A 21,449-nucleotide genomic window follows, 5' to 3' on the forward strand; every position below is an offset into this window, starting at 1 on the left:
GCCTGGCCCAAACGACACTGAACTGCCACACTTGTTGCCGAGTGCGTATTATTCCCGGTGCACCTCAAAAGTCAAAAGCTGGACTGTGTGGCCTAAAACTGGACATCTAGCCACTCCGACAGCACCCTTCTGTGCCTTAGGCAGCTGCCTAGTTCACCTAATGGTAGCACTAGCCATAGTTGTCATACCACAGCTGGCTGAGCTGTGAAATATAACTGTTCAGTTGGCAGGGCTGTCAGAGTGCCGTACATAACACATCACTGTAGGTGGGACCCTCCCTTAAAATGCCAGGTTCCCAATGACCCCAGTAAGTCATGGTGCAGTGGGAAGGCTCTACGGGTGTAGCGTGCCCACTAAGTTTACTGCTTATTTGGAGGGTTGGCATTGTGAAAGGGGCTTTTGATTCTAAATCCTGTATAAATTTAATTGAAAGCCAGTAGGTGGCAGTATGCTTTTTTTTCCACTAACAGGGAAGTGTGGGGCTATTAAAGTTCACTTCTTCATTTCCAGCTCTGTGATCTGTCTGGATGTCTACCATGTTATATAAGTGTATGCACTTTAATTCAACTCTGTCCAGTAAAAGTATTTTGCTGAGTATATTTGGATTCTATCCACAGCACTCCTTTTCGAAATGCAGCTGCTAGTTTGTGCTGGAGATTTTATTAAACTGAATTCTGTATCTCATTTCCAAAGAAATTGGGTAACTTGGCACATGAATATTTTACATATCCAGTACCAGACAGTGCTCCCATTGGTACTTATTGTACAATATATATTGATCTCTCTCTCTCTCTATCTGCACTCTTGAAATTTTGATTGCTGTTCTTTTGATTTCTCTCATCTGGTCAATTTGTTGAAAATGATGAGTAGGAATGCCCTGGATGACTTACTTGCTCAAAATCTTTTTTCATGATGTAACAAGGAACAAAGAAAGGGTCCTCTTTCCCCCCCCCCCCCAATATATTCCAGTGGTATGGAAGATGGAGGGGAGAAAGGAATGCCCATATCTGTGTGCTCCTGGTATTTGAGTTGGAGAAGCAAGGGCTGTGAGATGGAGAACAGTTTAAAGGTCTGAAGATTATTAAACAGTTTTTTTTTATCATCACTTGCGTTTAAATAAGATATGCTGGCACAGTGCACCAGGATGTCAGTTTTTAGTTTGAATAGGCAGTCATGATTTGCCTAAGCAATTTTGCACTTTGAGGGCTTGGAAAGATCAGGGTGCAAAATTATTTAATTCCTAACTCTTTTCAAAGAATATTCCCAATCTTGATAGCTGTTGATGATTCTCGTGCTGCAAGTTTGAATTTGTAGCAAGAGAAATCTGAAATTTAATGCCAAAAATATCTGATGCATTTTTTTTTTCATATGTATTTAGTTCAATAGCTGGCCCTGAGGAATGCTGGCTGTTGACAGAAAGCCAGTTCCAAGTGGTTGTAGTTCAGACAAAAATCTGCATGAATCCCCACTGTCTTGCACTTCATCACTTCACTGACATCAGCTCAGGTAAGCGATTTGCCTTTCATCGAGCTCATTTATCTGTTACACAATTATCCATGTCAATTCTGGAATATGCTTTGATTTAAAAAAAAATCTTTGAGCCTTCAGAAAAATAATTTTCTATGCTATTCTATTTTTTCAAAATTGTTAGTTGAGGTCATTTGTTTTTTGTTTAAAATTTACCCTATTTCATGCAGGTCTTCTGTCAGAATTAATTTCATTTTGCTCTGGACGATGATAAAATGACTATGAAAGGAAAGGGGTTGTATCTGGTTTCTTTGTTGAATGGGAAATGTTGACACAATGGAGTCATGTATTGTTCTGTCCCATCGCGTGTTGTATGTTTAGACAATTCAAGCAGGAAAATAAATTAAAACCTAAAAATTAATCTTTCCATTAATATTTGATGAGTAATTTGTAATGACAATTGACTCATTAAACAATTTAATTTTTTTAAATTAAAGTCACTTGGGTTTGTTTCTAATATCTAGAAATTACTGGTGTATAATTTCATTCTGGTTTCAATGAAGTTGGCTAAAATACTGTACATTTAGCTTAATTTCAAGTATAAGGAAATCCTTTAAAGGAAATATTAGCATGCAATATAGAAAATAATTTCTCTGTTATTGTTAAACCCATTAACATATTCCTTTTTCGTGCAGTTTAATTCGAAGATGATCCCACGCACATGTATATTGAAGTTCTATTTTTTTTCAACCATGCAGCTCAGTAGAAACTCTTCTGGCCCATAAAGCCAGTGCAGCCCAATTAAGCCTACCAATCCAATGCCTTTTGGAGTTTACAGAACACTTGCATATTTTCACTGTTTGGGGCACCCCAAAATGATTTTTGGGTAAAACTATATGTGCTATTGCAACCACGATTATATTTCCTAGCTTCGGTCATCTAAAATAACAGAGTTCTACACTAGAATTAAAAGTGTTAACCTTATTGGAGGTCTTGGGGTAAGGCTATTGTCTGATGAATTAGCATCAAAAGTTTGCCTGCTGAAATAAGTTCACACCAGAACTTGGAGACCCAACCCAAGCCCAATGGCCACTATAGATTTGAACCAGAAAAAACGTGGGTGCTATGATTACAGTCTACACAGAAATGCAGGAGAATTTCAGCAGGTCATGCACCATTCTTTTTGTGGCACAAAATATCAGGGTTGGATGAATATTCTGTTAAATTATTGGTGTTTCATTTAAGCCATACCAACTCCCAGTTTAATATTTCAACAAAGTCAAAATGATTTGCTTAATATCATGGCCATGTACAGCATGAATAGGATTGTAATATTAACATCAGTGGAAATATATTTACCCTCCTGTCAGATATCTATTGGCTGTGGTTCAGTCAAGTTGAAATGGTGTTTATAACACCCAACCCCAACCCACCAATTTTCCCTTGCAACCGCTGCAACCGTGTCTGCCTGTCCCGCATCGGTCTTGTCAGCCACAAACGAGCCTGCAGCTGACATGACATTACCCCTCCATAAATCTTCGTCCACGAAGCCAAGCCAAAGAAAAGATATTATTTATATATATATATATATATGTTATATGGTGAGCTCTCCACTGGCCACCGTGACAGAGGTGCACCAAAGAAAAGGTACAAGGACTGCCTAAAGAAATCTCTTGGTGCCTGCCACATTGACCACCGCCAGTGGGCTGATATCGCCTCAAACCGTGCATCTTGGCGCCTCACAGTTTGGCGGGCAGCAACCTCCTTTGAAGAAGACCGCAGAGCCCACCTCACTGACAAAAGGCAAAGGAGGAAAACCCAACACCCAACCCCAACCAACCAATTTTCCCCTGCAGCCGCTGCAACCGTGTCTGCCTGTCCCGCATCGGACTCGTCAGCCACAAACGAGCCTGCAGCTGACGTGGACTTTTACCCCCTCCATAAATCTTCGTCCGCGAAGCCAAGCCAAAGATATATATATATAAATGTTCAATTTATGTCAGAATGCATTTTTAATGTGGCTGCACGGTACCTATGATCCTTTATCTCTCTGTTCTTCCATTTTCTACCCTTCTCCTGACATTATTTCTTCAAGTCTCTCCTTGCTCTGCTCTGTTTCCAATGAGCAACCAAACCACTAAGGGTCAAAGCACAAAGGTTTTTATTTTTCTTTTGATTTCAGATGCTGAATTGGTTTGACTGGCATTGCACACATGGAATCAAGATTATAACTTTTGGGTAAAGAGGGCAAGGAAATAATTCAAGCAGCCATAAAGGATGCAGGATAAGCCACCATTGACACCAATCCTACTTTGATCTCATTTTATAATCTTCTACATAAACTGCCCCAGATTCTTCCATTCACTTACACAATTGCTATGGCCAATTAACCGACCAAGCAAGCATCTCTTTGGATTGTGGTTGGACACTTATGCAAACCCCACAGTATCTGAGATCTGGATTGAACCTGGGTCTCATGTTATTAGGCAGCAGTTCTACTTGGTTTGGAGTCTCAGTTTGCACTTTAAAGTCAAACCTTCTTAGCTTTTTATATTTGCATTTCATGTTTCTAATTCCACACTTAACAAAAATAGGAAACACAAATCATTTGGACCTTCATGTCTACTCCTCCATTTAGTAACATCATAACTGATCTTTAACCCTTTGGATCCTGGACATTTTAAACTTTTCATCATGTATACTCTGGACTGGATCCATAGGTAACCTTTGCAGTATAAAATACAGTATGAACCAGCAGGTAGTTGAGTATAAAAGCAGTCTTGGAAATCTGGGACATAGAGTATATGTGCTTATTGGTTGTCCTGGAAAACTGGGACACAGAGTCCAAAGCATTGAACTTATCTGCACTAATTTAATGTCTCTTGTTTTTTTTTTGAATATCTAAACATGTTGATACACTCAGCACTTTGACACATGTTTACAGTGTAGGTTGATTTATAGTGTTTTGCAAGCTTATCATATTTTAAATAAATTATCAATATAGTGCAACAACTCCATGGGGAGAATAATTGCAGAGTAAAAATTGCCAAGCTAATTTTAATTTAACAGGTATATAAAAACTAATTATTATAAACAGAATTTTCATTTGTGCGAGTGAGCAAGGGGGAATGGTTCAATTTTGGAAATGGTTTCAGAAACAGTTTTCAACTTTTTTTTTTACTCCCTTAATTTCTACATCCAAATGTGAAATTATGGTTGGTCTCTGACAAAATGCCTCTGTGGTACGAGAGAAGCAGATTGATATGTCAAATATTTACTTTGGAAATAACAAAAACTTTATGCAGGTTTTATTTTCAGGCCATCCTAAGACTTGAATAAAATAACTGCCGGTGGAATTTGTCACAACTCCATAAATTCTTTGTGTAACAGTAACCTTGTTTTTATCTTTGACATCAATGTATTAAGATTTCTGTGTTTACAGTTCTTTCTGACCATTTTTTCCATCGTAAACTTTTGTTTAGATTTATAATGGAAACTCCTGTTGCAGTTATTCTGTTCCTTCAGCACACTCAATCATGAGTGGGGTGGGTAGGATGGTATTCAGTCACAATGCAGCAGATTTAAATTAGAAATGTTCACATCAAATTTGGATATGTGAAAGTATATTCATAACTTTAAAATAATATGAGTACCTGATTTTACAGTTTGACTGAATTGTATTATGGCCTCATCAATTTATTGATAAATTTCAACTTTCTGCTCCACCACAATTGATACTATTTTCCTGGATCTCATTGCCACAGATATTACTACCATTAAGATGAATTGCAGCTACCTTTGTGGAAGAAAGTTTGAACCACAATGGGAATATTCATTTATTGCACAATTGGGGTTTTGTAAGCTAAACTTGTGGTGAATAGGGTCATCGTAACCTAGGTCATGCTTCAACCCTCTTGATTCATTGTATAATCTATAGTTTTGGGCAGTGCAGGTGTACAATTGCTTATAGGTAAAAATTTCATTATTTTTTTCTTGGATAAGTATCAAGGTTAATGCTGATTTGGGTATTATTTTACACATTTCAAGTTTTGGTAATTAACTGCTATCCTTATAGGTTTATTTAACATTGGAAACAAGCTTTTGGTCAGTTTGGACTTGCTGTTCAAAATCAGAAATTTAATTAAGCTTGGAGAAGATCCCAGGAATGTGACCACTCCCATATTGGACTCTGTTCAAAAAATCACAGGTAAATTTAACACTATGTCAAAATATTCCAGATGCTGAAAGTCTAAAAGATAAAATGCCAGAAATACTCAACAGGGAGTTAGCACTTTATTGGTTGACATTTCATCAGAACTGTGAATAGTTCAAGCAGTGGTTCCCAACCTTTTTTCTTTCCACTCACATATCACTCTAAGCATTCCCTATGCCATAGGTGCTTGTGATTAGTAAGGGATTGCTTAAGGTGGTATGTGGGTGGAAAGAAAAAGTTTGAAAATCACTGTTTTAATCGTACCTAATTGACTCATTATGTGCACGGTTTCATAACTCCAAAGGAAAAGGACCAATGACAATTTTTCTCAAGCAAAATATCTCAGTAACAATTGGGTCCACAGCAGTGATTCTCAACCTTCCCTTCCCACTCACAACCACCTTAAGCAATCCCATACTAATCACAAAATACCAATGGCATAGGGAATACATAGTGTTATGTGTGGAAAGAAAAAGATTGAGAACTACTGAGTTAAAGATAAATTTTGTTTTCTATCGATCAGAGATCTTGCACGTATCCCAACTAAGAATTAAATATAGAGCTAATCACCACACAAGATTAATTTTAGACATACAGCACTGTAACGGGCCAATTCATCCTTATGAGTCCATGCTTCCCAGTTTGTGCCCCATTAACCTGGACGCCAGTACATTTTTGAAGGGTAGGAGGAAATTGGAGCCCCCGGAGAAAACCCACGCATACAAACTCCTTATAGACAGCATGCAATTCACACCCAGATCCGGTCCCGATCGCTGCAACTGGAAAGGCATTGTGCTAACCACTACACCATCTGTGCCACCTGTCTTGTCAGAATCATTTCTAGAATTAGACAGCTGGGAGATTTCCAGGCCATTCATTGTATATGGAATAGTTCCTTTACGATGAGAGTTAACGATAAAAGAGTCATGTTATTGTGAATTTTCGTGAGTATGCTAGATGGTGTTCTCAAAGAAGATGCTTCTTCTATTAAGGCAAAACTGTACTGGTGCATTATTTATTCAATGTGAAGTTTTCAGTACTCCGATTTAGCAGTGGTGTACAGGCTACCTAATACAGAAACAAATTATTGAAGTTCAGAAATTTTAGCAAATTGATTTGAAGACAATGGTGCTTAAAGAAGTGATGGTCTTCATGAGTTTGGTGTGTTGGATGGATGGGAGTTGTTGCTACAAGAATTGGAAAGGGCATATTTCCAATGTCTGAATATTTAGTTAAATTAGTGAAACAGCGTGTATCTAAAGAGTTTCTTAAATACAGACCCAAAATTGTCAAAGATATTATTCACAGATGAATGATTTCAAATATTCTATGCTGTCAAACACAGAAAACTGCACTCAAACTGGAGGGTGGAAAACTGTTCGATGGCAGTAAAAGAAAATTGTAAATTTTAGCATATATGATTTAAAAATATAAGTAGGTCTGGTTACAATTTTCTAATGAAAGGGAAGAGAGATTAAACTTCTAGGTAGGCTTGAAGGCGAATAAATCCCCACAACCTGATGAGAGATGCATCATAGGATGCTTGGGAGAAAAACTGCTAAGCCTCTGGCAGAACTTTTCAAATCTCTGGGCTGAGAAGTAATGCGAGATGATTGGAGAGCAACAAATATAGTATTTGAGTTTGACATTGGAGGTAAGAAAGTTATTGGTGGGAAACGATTAATCGGCAGTTGGAAATCTAGATTTAATCCAGAATAATCAGCATGGCAGATGACCAATTATTTTTTTAAATATTAAGCCCTGGAAATTTATCCACCTTGAACACCACTAAGTCATCTAATGCCATCTCATTTTCAAGTTGATTTTAACCAGAAATAACCAAATATTGTTCGTGAGGTAAGAGTGGTTGATGTGGATTTCAGCGAGGCCTTTGAGGTTGAAGTGGGAGACCAGCCCAAAAAATGGAAGCCAATTATATTCAGAGCAGTTTGATAAATTTGATCTAAAATTAGTTTAGGAGAGTGGTTCTCAACCTTTTTTTTTCCTCCACTCACATACAAGAAATCCCTTACTAACCACAGAGCACCGATGACATCCTATGCCATCGGTGCTCTGTGGTTAGTAAGGGATTACTTAAAGATGGCATGAGAGTGGAAAAAGGTTGAGAACCACTGGTTAAGGAGGTTGGGGGATACTTTTCTGCATGGAAATATTTAATATTAGTGTACCCAGAGAGTGGTAGTGATCTAGTGTTCATTGTCAAAGAAGATATCACAGGATTTCAGTATTTAGGTAAGCACTGGTAAAGCTGTTGCATTAGAAGGCAATAGGACTAGCGTTGATAAATGGATTATTATGGATCACCTGCACAGACAAGATGGACTAAAAAAAAACTCTTTGTATACTTTAGTATTCTGTGATGAAAATAAATAATTTAAATTGCCCATAGAGGTTTTCACTTTGCCAAGTTAGCTGTCCCTTTTTAAAAAAAAAAGTTGATCACTTTATTATGGGATTTGGGCAAGTTGAACTGAGCAATTTGTTCTAGACCTAGGAAGTGGAATTTTTTTAAATAATGAAATGTATAGGCCATTGTTCATTCCTCAGCAACAACATCGCTCATGTACGAAGAAAAAAAGTAAATGTACTTCTGATTGTTATATTTAACAATGTTGCCTTTATTTAGTCCATAATTAAAACCATGCATGTAACTGAGGCATGATAATGGTTGATTTATAGACTTAAACTGAATTGCAGTAATTTTAAAATGTAATACTGTACTACTTCACAAAAATCTTGTAGATGAGAATCCTGACTTCCTTTATTGGATCCTCCTTGGAATTTGGAGATGCAAGTTCCACATTTAAATCTGTTTTTTCTCGACCATTCTGGACATATAGTCATTTTTCCAACCTGACTGACTTGTAAGCTGTGTCCAGATAACAGCTGTTCATAACACTTGTCAAAATGCATTTAACATAAATATTTGTGCTGCACTAAGTTTACAGCACTGGGAGACCAATGAGTCTACCCTGGCTTTTAGCACAGTATAAGCCTTACCCATCTTTCTTCACCATATCGCTTTTATTTGCCTTATAAAATGTATTTTTCATCCTTGTGTCTACCCTTTAAAGTATTTTGCATCAATTGTATTCTTGTTGAAGTCCAACCATTGCTGAAATGTAGGAAACACAAACATTGTTCCAGCACAAATATTGGCCAAGACACCAAGAGGACTGCTCTTGTTTTTCAACAGCAGAACATTTATCCATCACAAGAGTTCTGACAGAATCTCAGTTTAATATCTCATTTCCAAGTCAATGCTTCTGGCAGTGCAGTATTCCATTTACCATGCAGGGTAGTTGCATAATGTTAAATTTAGGGTGACTAACCCAGTGGTGCTTAGGTGGCGGTGTGACCGATAGAGCCATGCTGACACTAAAGGACGTATTCTCTTTTTTTTTTCCCCCCAGTTAGCCTCATTTTTAGATCTCATTTTTAACGTTCTTTCTCCAGATATCTTCTCTGAGCTATCTGTAAAAGAGGCTTTCAGGGACTCTCCCGGTTTGAGTGTATACCACCCCAAAAGACTGAACATCCTTTGGCTCAGCAGGTATAATAGTGAGTTTTTGCCTAGTGCTGGTAAATAGACAGCTTGATTCAAATTCCCTGTGGATTAATGAGATCCCTAGCTAAGCAGATCTTGTGCTTTTTGTTTCCTCCTTTATTTTTCTAATATACACTAATAAGGGCAATATAATAGGTATTTTGTTCACCAATAACTTGTTTCCTTTGATCTCTGATCCACCTACTGTGGAAATGGTCTTCCCTCACAGCAGAACAGAAATAGATTACAGGGATCTGTCAGAAGATCACTGACGCAAAACTCATAACTAGTTTTTATCTGCATATCTTGACTAACCTTCTACTGATTTTGTAGTATTTATATAGTATTTAAACATTTTAAATCCCTCTCGCATTTTATTTAATTTAGACATACGGCAGAAACAGGCTATTTCGGCCCACGAGTTTGTGGTGCTCAATTTACACCCGATTAACCGACACCCCTTGTACATTTCAAACCGTATAATTCTGTTCGAAAATACTAGGTATTTTCACATCATTTTACGTGGATTATTTGAATCCATGTTAAATCATGAGTGCTTTCTGTCATCTGCTCCTTGGTCTTCCATTTGATTAAAGTTGAATTGAGCAGAATCATCTCCAGAATCTTAATTAATTTGTGTGTAATTGAGGAAGGAACACATATCTAACTGAAGCTTCAATTTTTAGTTGGTGTAGGTGGAAGTTGATAGGCATGAAAGACAGAATGGGATGAGGGTTGTAAGTGAAGTGATGAGTGATGCACCATCAATAACTTCAAAGACTAGAAGTTATAGAAAAAACTGATAGGCTTTTATTCGCTACAGAATGGGTGTCCGTCCATGCTGGTCAACTGTCCTGGCCTGAGAAACGGGGCTGTGGCACAGTTGCCTGTATTCAGGAATCAGTGGGTGGAGCCTCATGCACAGTCAGTAAGGGGCTTGTCCTAGCACATCCACACATATATACAGCATATCCAAACATAAACATAAATACAGTGGTTTACCACACTGGGATAGTTTTAACAGCTGGCATAGACCTAATTGGCCAAATGGCAGTGACTTAGATTGTGAGGAATTATGTCCTATCACATTGTTCAAAGTCTTCCTTTTGTGTTTGATAAGTTTTAACATATAATGTCCAATCAGTTATTGAACGTACAAACTTATGAAGTTTACTGTTTGTATAATAGAAATTATTTTGGTTGATTTTTAAATATTCTAATGTATCATTTATGTTTTGTCTAAATCTATTGTATTTGGATTAATACAATAGAATTCTGATTATCTGAAATGGTCGGGACTGGGCCTATTTTGGATAAACAATATTTTTGGATAACTGGTCATTTTTAAAAACAGCCCAGTAGCAACAGCAAATCATTTGTAAGAGTGTTTAAACAACCAACTACAAGGGAAGCTTTTTAAACATGAAATAATGTTTAATTCTTACCAAAAAAACAAAATAAGATAAATTCAACATCAAAAACTCAAAATTCTACTCAAGGTTTTTTTCAAAATTCCAAAGTTTTTCTGAAATCCTCAATTATCCAATAAAATTTTTGTCAGAGATTACTTTTGGTTGAAAAAAATTTGGATAATTTAGGATTTCAAATCATCCGAATTTGGATAAATGGAGTTGTTCTGTTGTTAACTTGGGGCAGCACGGTTGGTGTAGCGATTACACAACGCCTTTACAGTGCCAGCAATTGGGACCACGGTTCTAATTCCCGTGCTATCTGTAAAGATTTTGTACGTTCTCACTGTGTCTGCATGGGTTTCCCCAGGGGCTCCAGTTTCCTTCCACTGTTCGAAATGTACAAGGGGTGTTGGTTAATCGGGTGTAAATTGAGCACCACAAATTCGTGGGCCGAAATAGCCTGTTTCTGCTGTATGTCTAAATTAAATAAAATGTGAGAGGGATTTAAAATGTTTAAATACTATAGAGGTGGTCTTACTCTAGTAAGCAGAAAAACTATATGCTAGAAGAAAAACTCTGATGTTTTCCCCCAAACTTTGAAATTGATAGATTTGCTGACAGTTTCTTAACATTGGACAAAGCTTTCATTGTCAAAAGGAATCTTGCAAAAATATTCTTGGTTGGAAGTGTCCTATTTAGTTGTTTAACAATGATGGAGAAATGAGAATTTTAGTCATATTTCAAAAGAATTGAGCAATAGAACGATGATTCCTGAATGTTTGAAATGTAAATTAAAAGTCTGTTTTATTATGAAGCCATTTGCTATTGGCTATCAACTGTACTTGTAAATTTGAAGAATTTAACAGAATCAGTATTTTTCTGCATTCTAATTGTGGTTTCTTGAGGAGTTTTTCCATTTGCTGATGACATTGTAACCTGTATTTGGAGTCATTTTTTAAAAAAAAATGTGAACAATCAAGCAACATTGGGTGGCACAGTTAGCATATCAGTTAGCGCAGTGCCAGCAACGCAGGGTCAAATATAGCGCTGTTCGTGAGGAGTGTATATGTCCTCCCCATCTCGATGTGGATTTCCTCCGGGTGCTCCGGTTTCCTCCCACCCTTCAAAACGTACCAGCGATGTAGGTCAATTGGATGTAATTAGGTAGCACAGGCTCAAGGCATGATGGTGCATGTCTAAATTTAAAATTTACCTGACTGTCAGTAGCCACCTCAGATTTTGAATTCCTGACTCCCACCAAATTTGCCACACTTGTGCTCATTGCTACCAGCTTCAATCAACACTTTGGTAAAAAGACAAAGCTGCCACTGAACTTTTGACCCACAAAATATTAGAGTCATCATTTCAGATGTTGTCTGATTTACTTTCCAGAGAAACCCTTGCCTGAGGAGCAACTAAACCAGCTTCGAGAGCTGCTGTGGAATGGGTATTGGGCATTTGAATCTCTCACCATTCGTGACTACAATGACATGATATGTGGGATCTGTGGAATAGCACCAAAACTAGAAGTAGCACAGAGGAACTCTGCCAATGTTCTTGCACCAAAAAATGTTGAGGTATGTTTAAAATGCAAGATATGATTACTCAGGTTTTTACAAATTTGATATTTTGAGTGCAGGAGGCTGAGGGGTGACCTGATGGAACTTTATAAGATCATGAGAAGCATTGGTAAGGAGGGCAGTCAACCTCTTTCCACTCGGATATGACAGTTCACAGCACAGAAACAGGCCATATCGGCCCTTCGAGTCCGTGCCGGTTCACATGAACCACTCCAGTAGTTACGAGAGAAAGTGCTCGGCAGAGGCGAGGAAGTTTAAAGAATACACGCACGGCAGATTTTTTACAACACTGATGACAAAGTTAAGGGGGAATGCAAATTGGTGAAGAGAATGTAAAGTAGCTTCAAGATGATTATAGATAACCCAAGCAACTGAATAATATTGACACAGAATGGAGTACATTGAGGAACTTCGTGAGGATATCCAGCCGAATATTCTACTTGTTCTAAAAGAACCACAGTGAAGATTCACCATACTGTTTTGTGGGATGGCAGATGTGTCATCTGAGGACCAATTGAGTAATCTTAGCCACTATTCATTTGAGTTGGAAAAAAATGAAAGAATTTATTGAAATGTACTAAATTGGTAAAAGGCTTGCTTGCAAGTATAATTGTGTGGAGAATGTTCCCCCCACCTGAGGAGACTTCAATTAGTGATCACAGCCTCAAAAATAATAGGCAAGCTATTTTGGATTGAGGTGAATGGAAACTCAGAGGAAAAAAAATGGTAAATCTGGCAGCCAGATACATCCGGCATGTATTTCCATACAGAGCATCCCTTCTCTGATTTTAATGGCAATATTTTTATTTCCATAAAGGCACACTTTGGCCAGATGTGCCAGCAATGTACCCTGCCCAGAATCTTAATCCATTTGTACTCACCAGGGCTCTATGTTGCGGCATACTCAGAATGATCCAGCCATTTAAATCATAGTCACGAAGTTCCGCAGGATGGTTACGGGCCCTTCAGTTAAACTTGTCCGTGCTGACCAAGTTAGTCCCATTTGCATTCCTGAATTAGCATTCCGGGAGTACGTAGCTAGATAAAGGAGTGATGTATTGAATTTGTTTTAAATTTGTCTTTCATTCTATTTTCCGTGTCACCTTCCAGTTTACTTGGCCTGATTTCATCACCTCAGATGAAGTGAACGTGGAGGATTTTTGGTCTACGATAGAGAATGAAGCCATTGAGCAAGCAGTGTTTCCCTCCAGTATTCCAATCACAAAATTTGATGCCTCCATAATCGCTCCATTCATTCCACCACTTCTGAGGGGACCTATGGTGGTTAATAGTGAGAAGGATAAAAACCCACAGCCCCAACCAGTTACTGGTAAGATGCTTATATTCGATTCAGGTTTAAGTCTGCTGTTTCTACACACAGTATTTTGGACATACCCCTCCATAAATCTTCGTCCGTGAAGCCAAGCCAAAGAAGAAGAAAGAAGAAAGATTTTGATCTTGGCAAAGGTTGAGATGCTTATAAGAGGCTCTTTTTTGTTCAAGGAGAAGGCTAAAGATCAGAAAAAGAAGAATAATTTCTATGCCAGTGATTCATTTTTGTTGGTTTCTAATTTCCATTTGCTGGATAATACATAATTTCAACATACAGCACTTTATAATAGGCCAGTTTGGCCTTACGAGTCCTTGCCACCTCATTTACCAACATCCCTAGTTTTAAAAAGGGGGGGGGGGGGAACTGGAGCCCCCCACCGGAGGAAACTTATGCAGACACTGGAAGAACAAACAAACGGATAGTGTGGGATTCGAACCCAAGTCTGGTCTCGATCACTGTCACTGTAAAGGCATAGTGCCAACTGCGCTGCCCAGTAATAGTGTCAGTGATTCTTCATTGTTAGAATCATCCATCAATATGGATTGCATTTTATGGTTTTATTTTGTTCAGGAATGTAATTTTTGTTTTTATGTTTGATTAAAAATCACACACTATAAAGTGCCACCAACTCAAAATAAGAGTAGGTACAAGTAATAATAACAATGACTTGAGGCATTAGCATATTTATCACTTTGACAAGATCTCATTTTCTCATGTACTCATAAACTTTTTGCTTTATTCTGCCTACTTGTATCCTTCCAGCCCTATTCACTGACATCCCGCCACTGACCACTCCATTCCACAAAATGGTTTAAAAATCACACGCAGCACTTTTAATAAAAGGACTACATTGTAAATTCTGCAAGGTTGCCTTTTATTGCTGACATGGGATTTTGTCGATGAAAACAATTTAAGGTCTATTTTATGAGCAGGCCTTGGGGAAACTTTATTGAGCTTTTATCAATTAAAACTGAAAAATTGAAGCCCAACACATCACGTCCTTGCTGTTCATCTGTTTTGAATCTTTGGTCTGAAACATCTTTGGAACTGACCTAATTTATGCAAAAAATTAAAACAGAAATTGCTAATTATGATTTTTACTTTTGATGTTAGACTTTATTTAAATTGTATGAAAACATAACCTACAATGAATTACGTGCCATGATTGCTTTCAATAGGAAATCCAAGAGCATTGGTAAGACTATTGCACGATGAGGTTTTCAAACCTGAAGAGCTCAACTCCTACAGTGAAGCCGAACTACGAAACTTGCTAATGTCATGTGACATCCCAGTTCATCCAGGTGATTCCAAGGTCAGTTGCATGTGTGCAGAAAGAACCGAAAGCCAGAAAACTCCACGGATCCAGCTTGCCTCACAGCTGCTGCATTCGTTTATACTCTTCCCTGTTGCAAATACACAAGCTAATTTAAATTGAGATTATTTTTAAAATTAAATTTAGACATACAACATGGTAACAGGCTCTTCTGGCCAATGACCCTGGCTGCCCAAATACGCCAATTAACCTACAACTCCTGTACATTTTGAAGGGTGGGAGGAAACCACAGCACCGGAGAAAACTTGCACAGATATGGAGAGAATGTACAGACTCTTTACAGACAGCATCAGATTCAAACCCAGGTCGTCATGCTCTAATAGCATTGTGTTAACCACTCAGCTAACCATGCTGCCCAAACTAAGAATTGTGTTGCATTATGTAAATTGAAATTTCCAAAAGGTACATTTTGAAAATGGTTATTGAATTATTTTTTGAAATCAAGTTGATTCATTCTGGTAGAATTGCTGAATTAACATCCAAATTAATACTTCTTCAGAACTGATCCATTGACCATGAAGCAAAAATATATTAAATTTTGAATAAAATGAATGATGCCTTATAGTTTAAGCTACTATTAAAAAAAAAAATTATTTGCAGCCAATCCATTATGTTAATATATAGGCTTTAATAATCAGTCATCTTGGATGTGATGCATTTGGATATTTAAAATGATGGAAAATTAGTTTTTACTGATGCGCTACTGTAAAATAATTTTTGAATTTCATCAATTTTTAAAATTAAAATTATGTAATTATATCATTCAAATTTTGTGTTGTCCACAGAACAGTCCAGTGAATTTTGTATTGTGGCAACTCATTTGGTTCAGTCTTGGATTTTTTCCTTTAACATCATGTGCATAGTTGACCAAAGAATGAACAAGGAACTTTCACACTTGAAACTAATCAATGCAATTCTCAGTCCTTCAAAATTTGTAAATTATAAAATGATCAGTGCAATTTCAAGCTAATATCTGCACAACATTATAGGTGATCTGTTTTGTAAAACTATTTTGAGAATTAAGTTTTATGAAACTGCATTTCATTGATTGAATCGAGCAATTGCTGTACATTTTACACTTGAAGGTGGAATGCTAATTCATTGTAGAGACTTTTTTTTGTGTCTATGTCCATTCTAGACTTGTCATCTAGTCTATAAACAATTTGTCGTTGCCTTCCTGATTATTAAGGGAGGATTTTAACTGGGTTCACAGATAGTGCTTGGATGCAATAAATCTCATCGCTGACCCTCGTAATTTAGCCAGCACTACACATCTGTGTGATGAAAATTGCCAAAAACCTCAAGTAGTTAGCCCTCAGCTGTTCATTAGGGCAGCCTCTTGGGAAAATGTCATTCTAAACAACATTGGCATTTGCTGAATTTCTGTCTGCTTGTCAGAAATCTATGTACCAAAAGACTAATAAAAGTTAAATGCATAGTTTAAAGTTATTCTTACATTCTGCAATAACGGGGCAATTGAATTTTGAAGATGACACATGTCAAAGAAAATGATGTGCATGGCCTAGTATTTTTATTTTGCAGGATGTAAGCTTAACTCTTGTGGCCAGCATTTATTGCTGATCCTTCATTGACCAGGAGAAAATGATAGTGAGCTGTTTTCTTGAAATGTGTTCCATTCCCTCTGGTGAGGTTTTTATTGTGTAGGGAATTCCAGGATTCAAACAGTAATAAAGAGAGTATGCATGTCTGTGTGACATATAACCTCTCTTCCCTCCCCCCCCCCCGCCACCCCGCTTATTTCATTCTGTGTGTCCTGCTTTGAAACTTGAAAGTTATGGATCTGGTGACCCATTGATGAAGCACTGTGCAGGAATGTTGAAGCTAATCAGAATCCCCTCTAATAAGAAATTGTACAGATTAGATAGCTTCATAGCAAACGGAAATATTGGAGTTTTTCAGAGCATGTGTGTAAAGCAACAAAGTATAGTAAGTAAGGCCAGTGAGATGCAGATGAAAATAACAAAACTGGATTATTATTGGAAAGTCTGAGATCTTGTGTTGATTCAGAAGGGGTTAGTACAATGGCAGAGGGGATGTGTTTGAAGGACAGTAACTGTGCCACTAGCTTTAAGAAATAATAGATGTACCATTATGCCATTGGTTTATATGACAGGTCACAAATAGAGGAATCTTTATCTCCAAATTTAGAGTCATAATGAGGATTTCAAGTAACCTGCTCACAATTGCAGTAGAAATCGTGGAAAAGGGGTGGGGTGGGGGCGGGGGCTGCAAGTGAGAACTTTTATCAATGCAGTTTCTGTCCACGTAGAAAAGAGTCATTGAACGATCTGGTCATAGAAAATGAGCCAGTCAAGTGAAACAGGAATCTGTGGGAGAATATTTGATGAAGAATTATCATAATTAACATGTGACATGGTTGATTGCAGTGGTTAGCGCAATGCCTTTACCACACCAACACTCGGGACTGGATCGGGTTTAGAATTCCACGGTGTCTGTAAGGAATTGTATGTTCTCCCCATGTCTACATGGGTTTTCTTTGGGGGCTCCGGTTTCTTCCCACCATTCAAAACGTACCAGGGGTTGTAGGTTAATGGGGTGTAAATTGAGCGGCACAGATTCATGGGCTGAAATGGCCTGTTACCATGCTGTAGATCTAAATATTTTTAATTTAAAAATTAATAATGTCATAGTGTCTGAGTATAAATACACTTGAGTTCAATGAGTTCCAATTTCACCAAGTTTAAAATAGATCTAAATTAAAATTCAGAGTTTGGCAAGGTAACCGCAGATGAACAATGCTTATCCTTTTAAAATAAATGTGGCTTGAGAACTGTTTTGTTGTATTCAAACCAAGGGGAAAGCTAAGTAACTAAAATAAGGGCTCACTGGATAATGGGACAGTATGGTAAGGTTGAAAGTGTAAGTGCAGTTCAAACCGATGTAGAAAGATTGGAAATTTTTTTTAAATAAAAGAGCAGCATAGCACTAATATGTGAGTAGGTAACTAAAAGAAATCAAAAGCATTTAAATGAATGCTGTAAATGAGAAGGGAGAACAGTCATTAAGGATCTACAAATGAGTTTCATGCATGAAAGGAGAAGACATGGTAGCATTAATAAATGATTGCCTTTCATTTTTCTTTTCTTAGAAAGATGCTCTCAAAGTAATAGTAAAAGATCAGTTGCATAAAATATTGGATAAGATAAAAATTGAGATATCAGTAAAGTGGTTATAAAAGTGGTAGATAAATCATCAGGTCAATTTTTGATGGCCAAGGGAAGTAAAGACTAATTGATAGACTCGATCCTTCTTAAATGGTCCCAGACAATTACTGATGTTTACATCTTTCCTCGAAAAAAGGATATAAAGATAAATCCACCAACTGCAAACCAATTTCTTTTAATCTTGGGAGTGAGATGATGGTCAGGGACAAAAAAATAATTGCCTTCTGAACAGTGACTTGGTATTTGGACAAAAAATGGATCATAAACTGAGTTTTTTGATAAAATAAGAGGATTTTTCTGAGCACGATGCAGTCCAGATGTTCTGGTCTTTAAAATATAATTTTCTTTTAAAAAGAACCGCTTAACATTATTCAGCAAAACAAGCTCGTGGAATGAAACAGAATAGAATGGATATGCAGTCGTCTTGGGAAGGAAAGAGCTATGGTGAATGGTTATTTCTTAAAAAGGCATAGAGCACAATGGGAAGGAGATAGTGTTGGAGGCCAGAATAACATGCAGTGGTGACCTGAAATTCATTGGCTGGATGGATTTTGGAAGCATTCAGTCATCACTTTTAGAAGGAATTGGATACTAACTTGAAGGAAAAAATGTTACAGTACTGCAGGAAAAGAAGTTGGGAATGGACTGATTGGATTACTTTTGCAGAATACCAGTCTGGACCCAGCAGGCTGGACAAACTTCATCTATGATGTAATTATTCTGTAATGCAAAGTCTTGAGGCTGAAAAATAGATGATTTTTCGCTGCTTTCTGGAATGCTGGATGTGTCATTGTCAGTGCCAAAGCAAATGGTTGACGGACAGCACAGCATAGCGGTTAATGTAATGCTCTTACTGTGCCAGTGATTGGGACTAGTGTTCGAATCCTGCACCGTCTATAAGGAATTTGTACATTCTCCCGGTGTCTTGCGTGGGTTTCTTGCGGGGGCTCTGGTTTCTTCCCGCTGTCCTGTGGGTTGTAGGTTAATTGGATGTCATTAGGCACGCTGGCTCATGGGCCAAAATGTTACTGTGCTTTTTGTCTAAATGTACATTTTAAAAAGCTGTGCATATGTAATTACTTCCTTATCATGTTTGCCTGGTAACATATATCTTGCAGGAGCAACTATGTTCTTCATTGTTTGCTTTATATGGCCACCTATTGGATGGATCAGCTTCAAAGGATCAACCTCCATTGGATGTGACAGGAGGAAAAGTTTATAAATTGTGCCTGCATCAGGTAAGGTGATAGAAGCAGAAAGTCTTAGCCATTGGAATCTATGATAGATTTTTTAAAAAATGTTCATTCGCTGGATATTTGTTCTATTAAAATGTACAAATTAGCTGTTATACCTTCTGTCTCTGCAATAATATTTGCAATTAAATATTGTTTCAGAGTTGTAAAATAAGTGATCGATGCAAGTTCTTGCAATAGCTCTCAATTTTTGTAATTTAGCATTGTTGCCAACATTTGCTCTAAACTTTTTTTTAAACTAGGTGGTTTGTGGATCAAAGTACCTCGTAAGAAGAGAATCTGCACGTGATCACGTTGACCTGCTGGTGTCTTCACGCTACTGGCCCCCTGTGTATGTGGTGGATATGGCTCCACAAGTTGCATTAAATGCAGATGTGCGGTATCCAGAAATGACTGGGCAAATGTGGGAACATAAACAAGGTTGCTTTTCAGATCCATTGGAGCCACCAAAGGTTTGCACTACCTCTACCTGAAATCTAATGCATTGTCTGTCAATAAAGGAACATGAGAAATAGGAGTAGGCCATCAGCCTCTCAAGCCTGCTCTGTCATTCCATGTAATAGTTTTATTTTAACTCTTTCTTGCATATTCCTAAGCAGATTTGGAAACAGGAATATAACCAATGCACTACTGCTCTTGATTTCTTTTCTCATTGGATAATTCTACTCATGAATTTTGACTTCAATATTTTTTGCAACATAGGTTCACCTCTTAAAATTTTTCCAAAGTTCTTTCCCTTTCTACTAATGAGCCCTGTCCAACCGCTTGATTGTCTGCTCCAGACCTTATTCGTACAAATACTCCTGTCACCATTGCATTAGGAGCTGGAAGATAGTCCATTGTATGATTCTTCAAACGTCCCATTACACCTTGCCCTTCTTTAAACCTTCTGCGATCTTATCTCTTTGATGTGAGAGGGACATGCCGGTTTTGATTTTGCAACAGAGTCTGGGCTGGGATTTGGATCAGCAGCTCCAATATCGAAGCCAAGAGTGCCACCACTTAAACGCAACGTGGCTTAATGGCACATTTACTTAGTGTGTAACTACTCTTTGACAAGTATTCATTGGTTGTGTAGCTCAGGATATCCCAGTGATGAGGCAACGAGTAAATGTATAGTTCTCTTTCCTTTTGTTGGTTATGATGGTCATTTCTTATCCCCTCTTTATCTGAGAAAATCCAAAACTATCTTTTGCTCTTATTTGAGCCAAGCTTCTAGTGTGTATATAACATTACTTTATACATGCTGTTACTGTTTTGAAAAATTGACTCACAAAGAGTATCATTAGAACTCTATGGTGAATATGTTATAATTTATCTAAAATTGAATTCTTTTTCCAGCACGTTTCCTGTCCAGAGCTACTCGATCAACATTACACGATGGACACAACTCTGTCAGAAAACAGCATCCAGCATCCAATTACCAAGTCTAATGTCCACAGAATTGTGTGCAATGATGCAGATGAGAGCACAGAGGGGGATGCAATGGCAAGACCTCACTCTATCACCCTTTGTAATGAGCTTGAACCATATAGTGAAGCCCTCAAAACTATTCCAGGCAGTAAAGTGGATAACGTTCGACAAAAATCAATTACTTTTGAAAATGCTACTTACTACTATTTGTACAATCGCTTGGTTGACTTTCTCACCAGCAAAGACATCGTAAACCAACAAATTAGTGAAGTGTTGCAGAGTTGTCAGCCTGGAGAGGTGGTGATTCGAGATAGTTTGTACAGACTGGGGATAGCACATCTCAATACAGAGAGTGAGTCTGAAGAGCTGGCTTAACAACTGATTGTTGAAAATAGTTCAAAGAAAATGATTTGTCAAGCAGTGTATTTATTCAGTACTCTATTTAATTAAAATATGTGTTTGTGATTTCTTATCCTCTTTTTGAAAACTTTTGAGCAATGGCAAAGTTTGGCTTTACCTGCCATAATGAAATCACTGACATCTAAATTCAGCACTTGAGACTATTATTACCATTGAATGGAACGACTGTGTTTTCAGGTACCAAAAATTAGGATCAAAACTCCAAAGTAATGCAACAGCTTCCATGCAAAAATGTTTTGCTCTCTGCTCCG

General features: G+C 37.6%; 1 protein-coding gene across 5 annotated transcripts in view; it reads left to right on the plus strand.

Moving 5' to 3' along the window:
* The window catches only part of hmgxb3 (HMG box domain containing 3), a 64,885-nt gene extending 43,642 nt beyond the window's left edge, over positions 1 to 21,243 (plus strand). For 4 of the 5 annotated variants that reach the window (XM_069898169.1, XM_069898170.1, XM_069898172.1 and 1 more), the window contains 8 exons: positions 1,379 to 1,506; positions 5,543 to 5,674; positions 12,053 to 12,237; positions 13,351 to 13,570; positions 14,752 to 14,885; positions 19,231 to 19,350; positions 19,608 to 19,817; positions 20,707 to 21,243. In XM_069898169.1, coding sequence (XP_069754270.1) covers positions 1,379 to 1,506; positions 5,543 to 5,674; positions 12,053 to 12,237; positions 13,351 to 13,570; positions 14,752 to 14,885; positions 19,231 to 19,350; positions 19,608 to 19,817; positions 20,707 to 21,153 — 1,576 coding nt within the window. In that variant the 3' untranslated portion in view covers positions 21,154 to 21,243. The remainder of the gene's footprint in view (positions 1 to 1,378; positions 1,507 to 5,542; positions 5,675 to 12,052; positions 12,238 to 13,350; positions 13,571 to 14,751; positions 14,886 to 19,230; positions 19,351 to 19,607; positions 19,818 to 20,706) is intronic. The other variant, XM_069898168.1, reaches the window with a different exon arrangement.
* The last annotated feature ends 206 nt before the right edge of the window (positions 21,244 to 21,449 follow it).

This window comes from Narcine bancroftii, chromosome 9, assembly GCF_036971445.1.
Source record: "Narcine bancroftii isolate sNarBan1 chromosome 9, sNarBan1.hap1, whole genome shotgun sequence".
NCBI lineage: Eukaryota > Metazoa > Chordata > Chondrichthyes > Torpediniformes > Narcinidae > Narcine > Narcine bancroftii.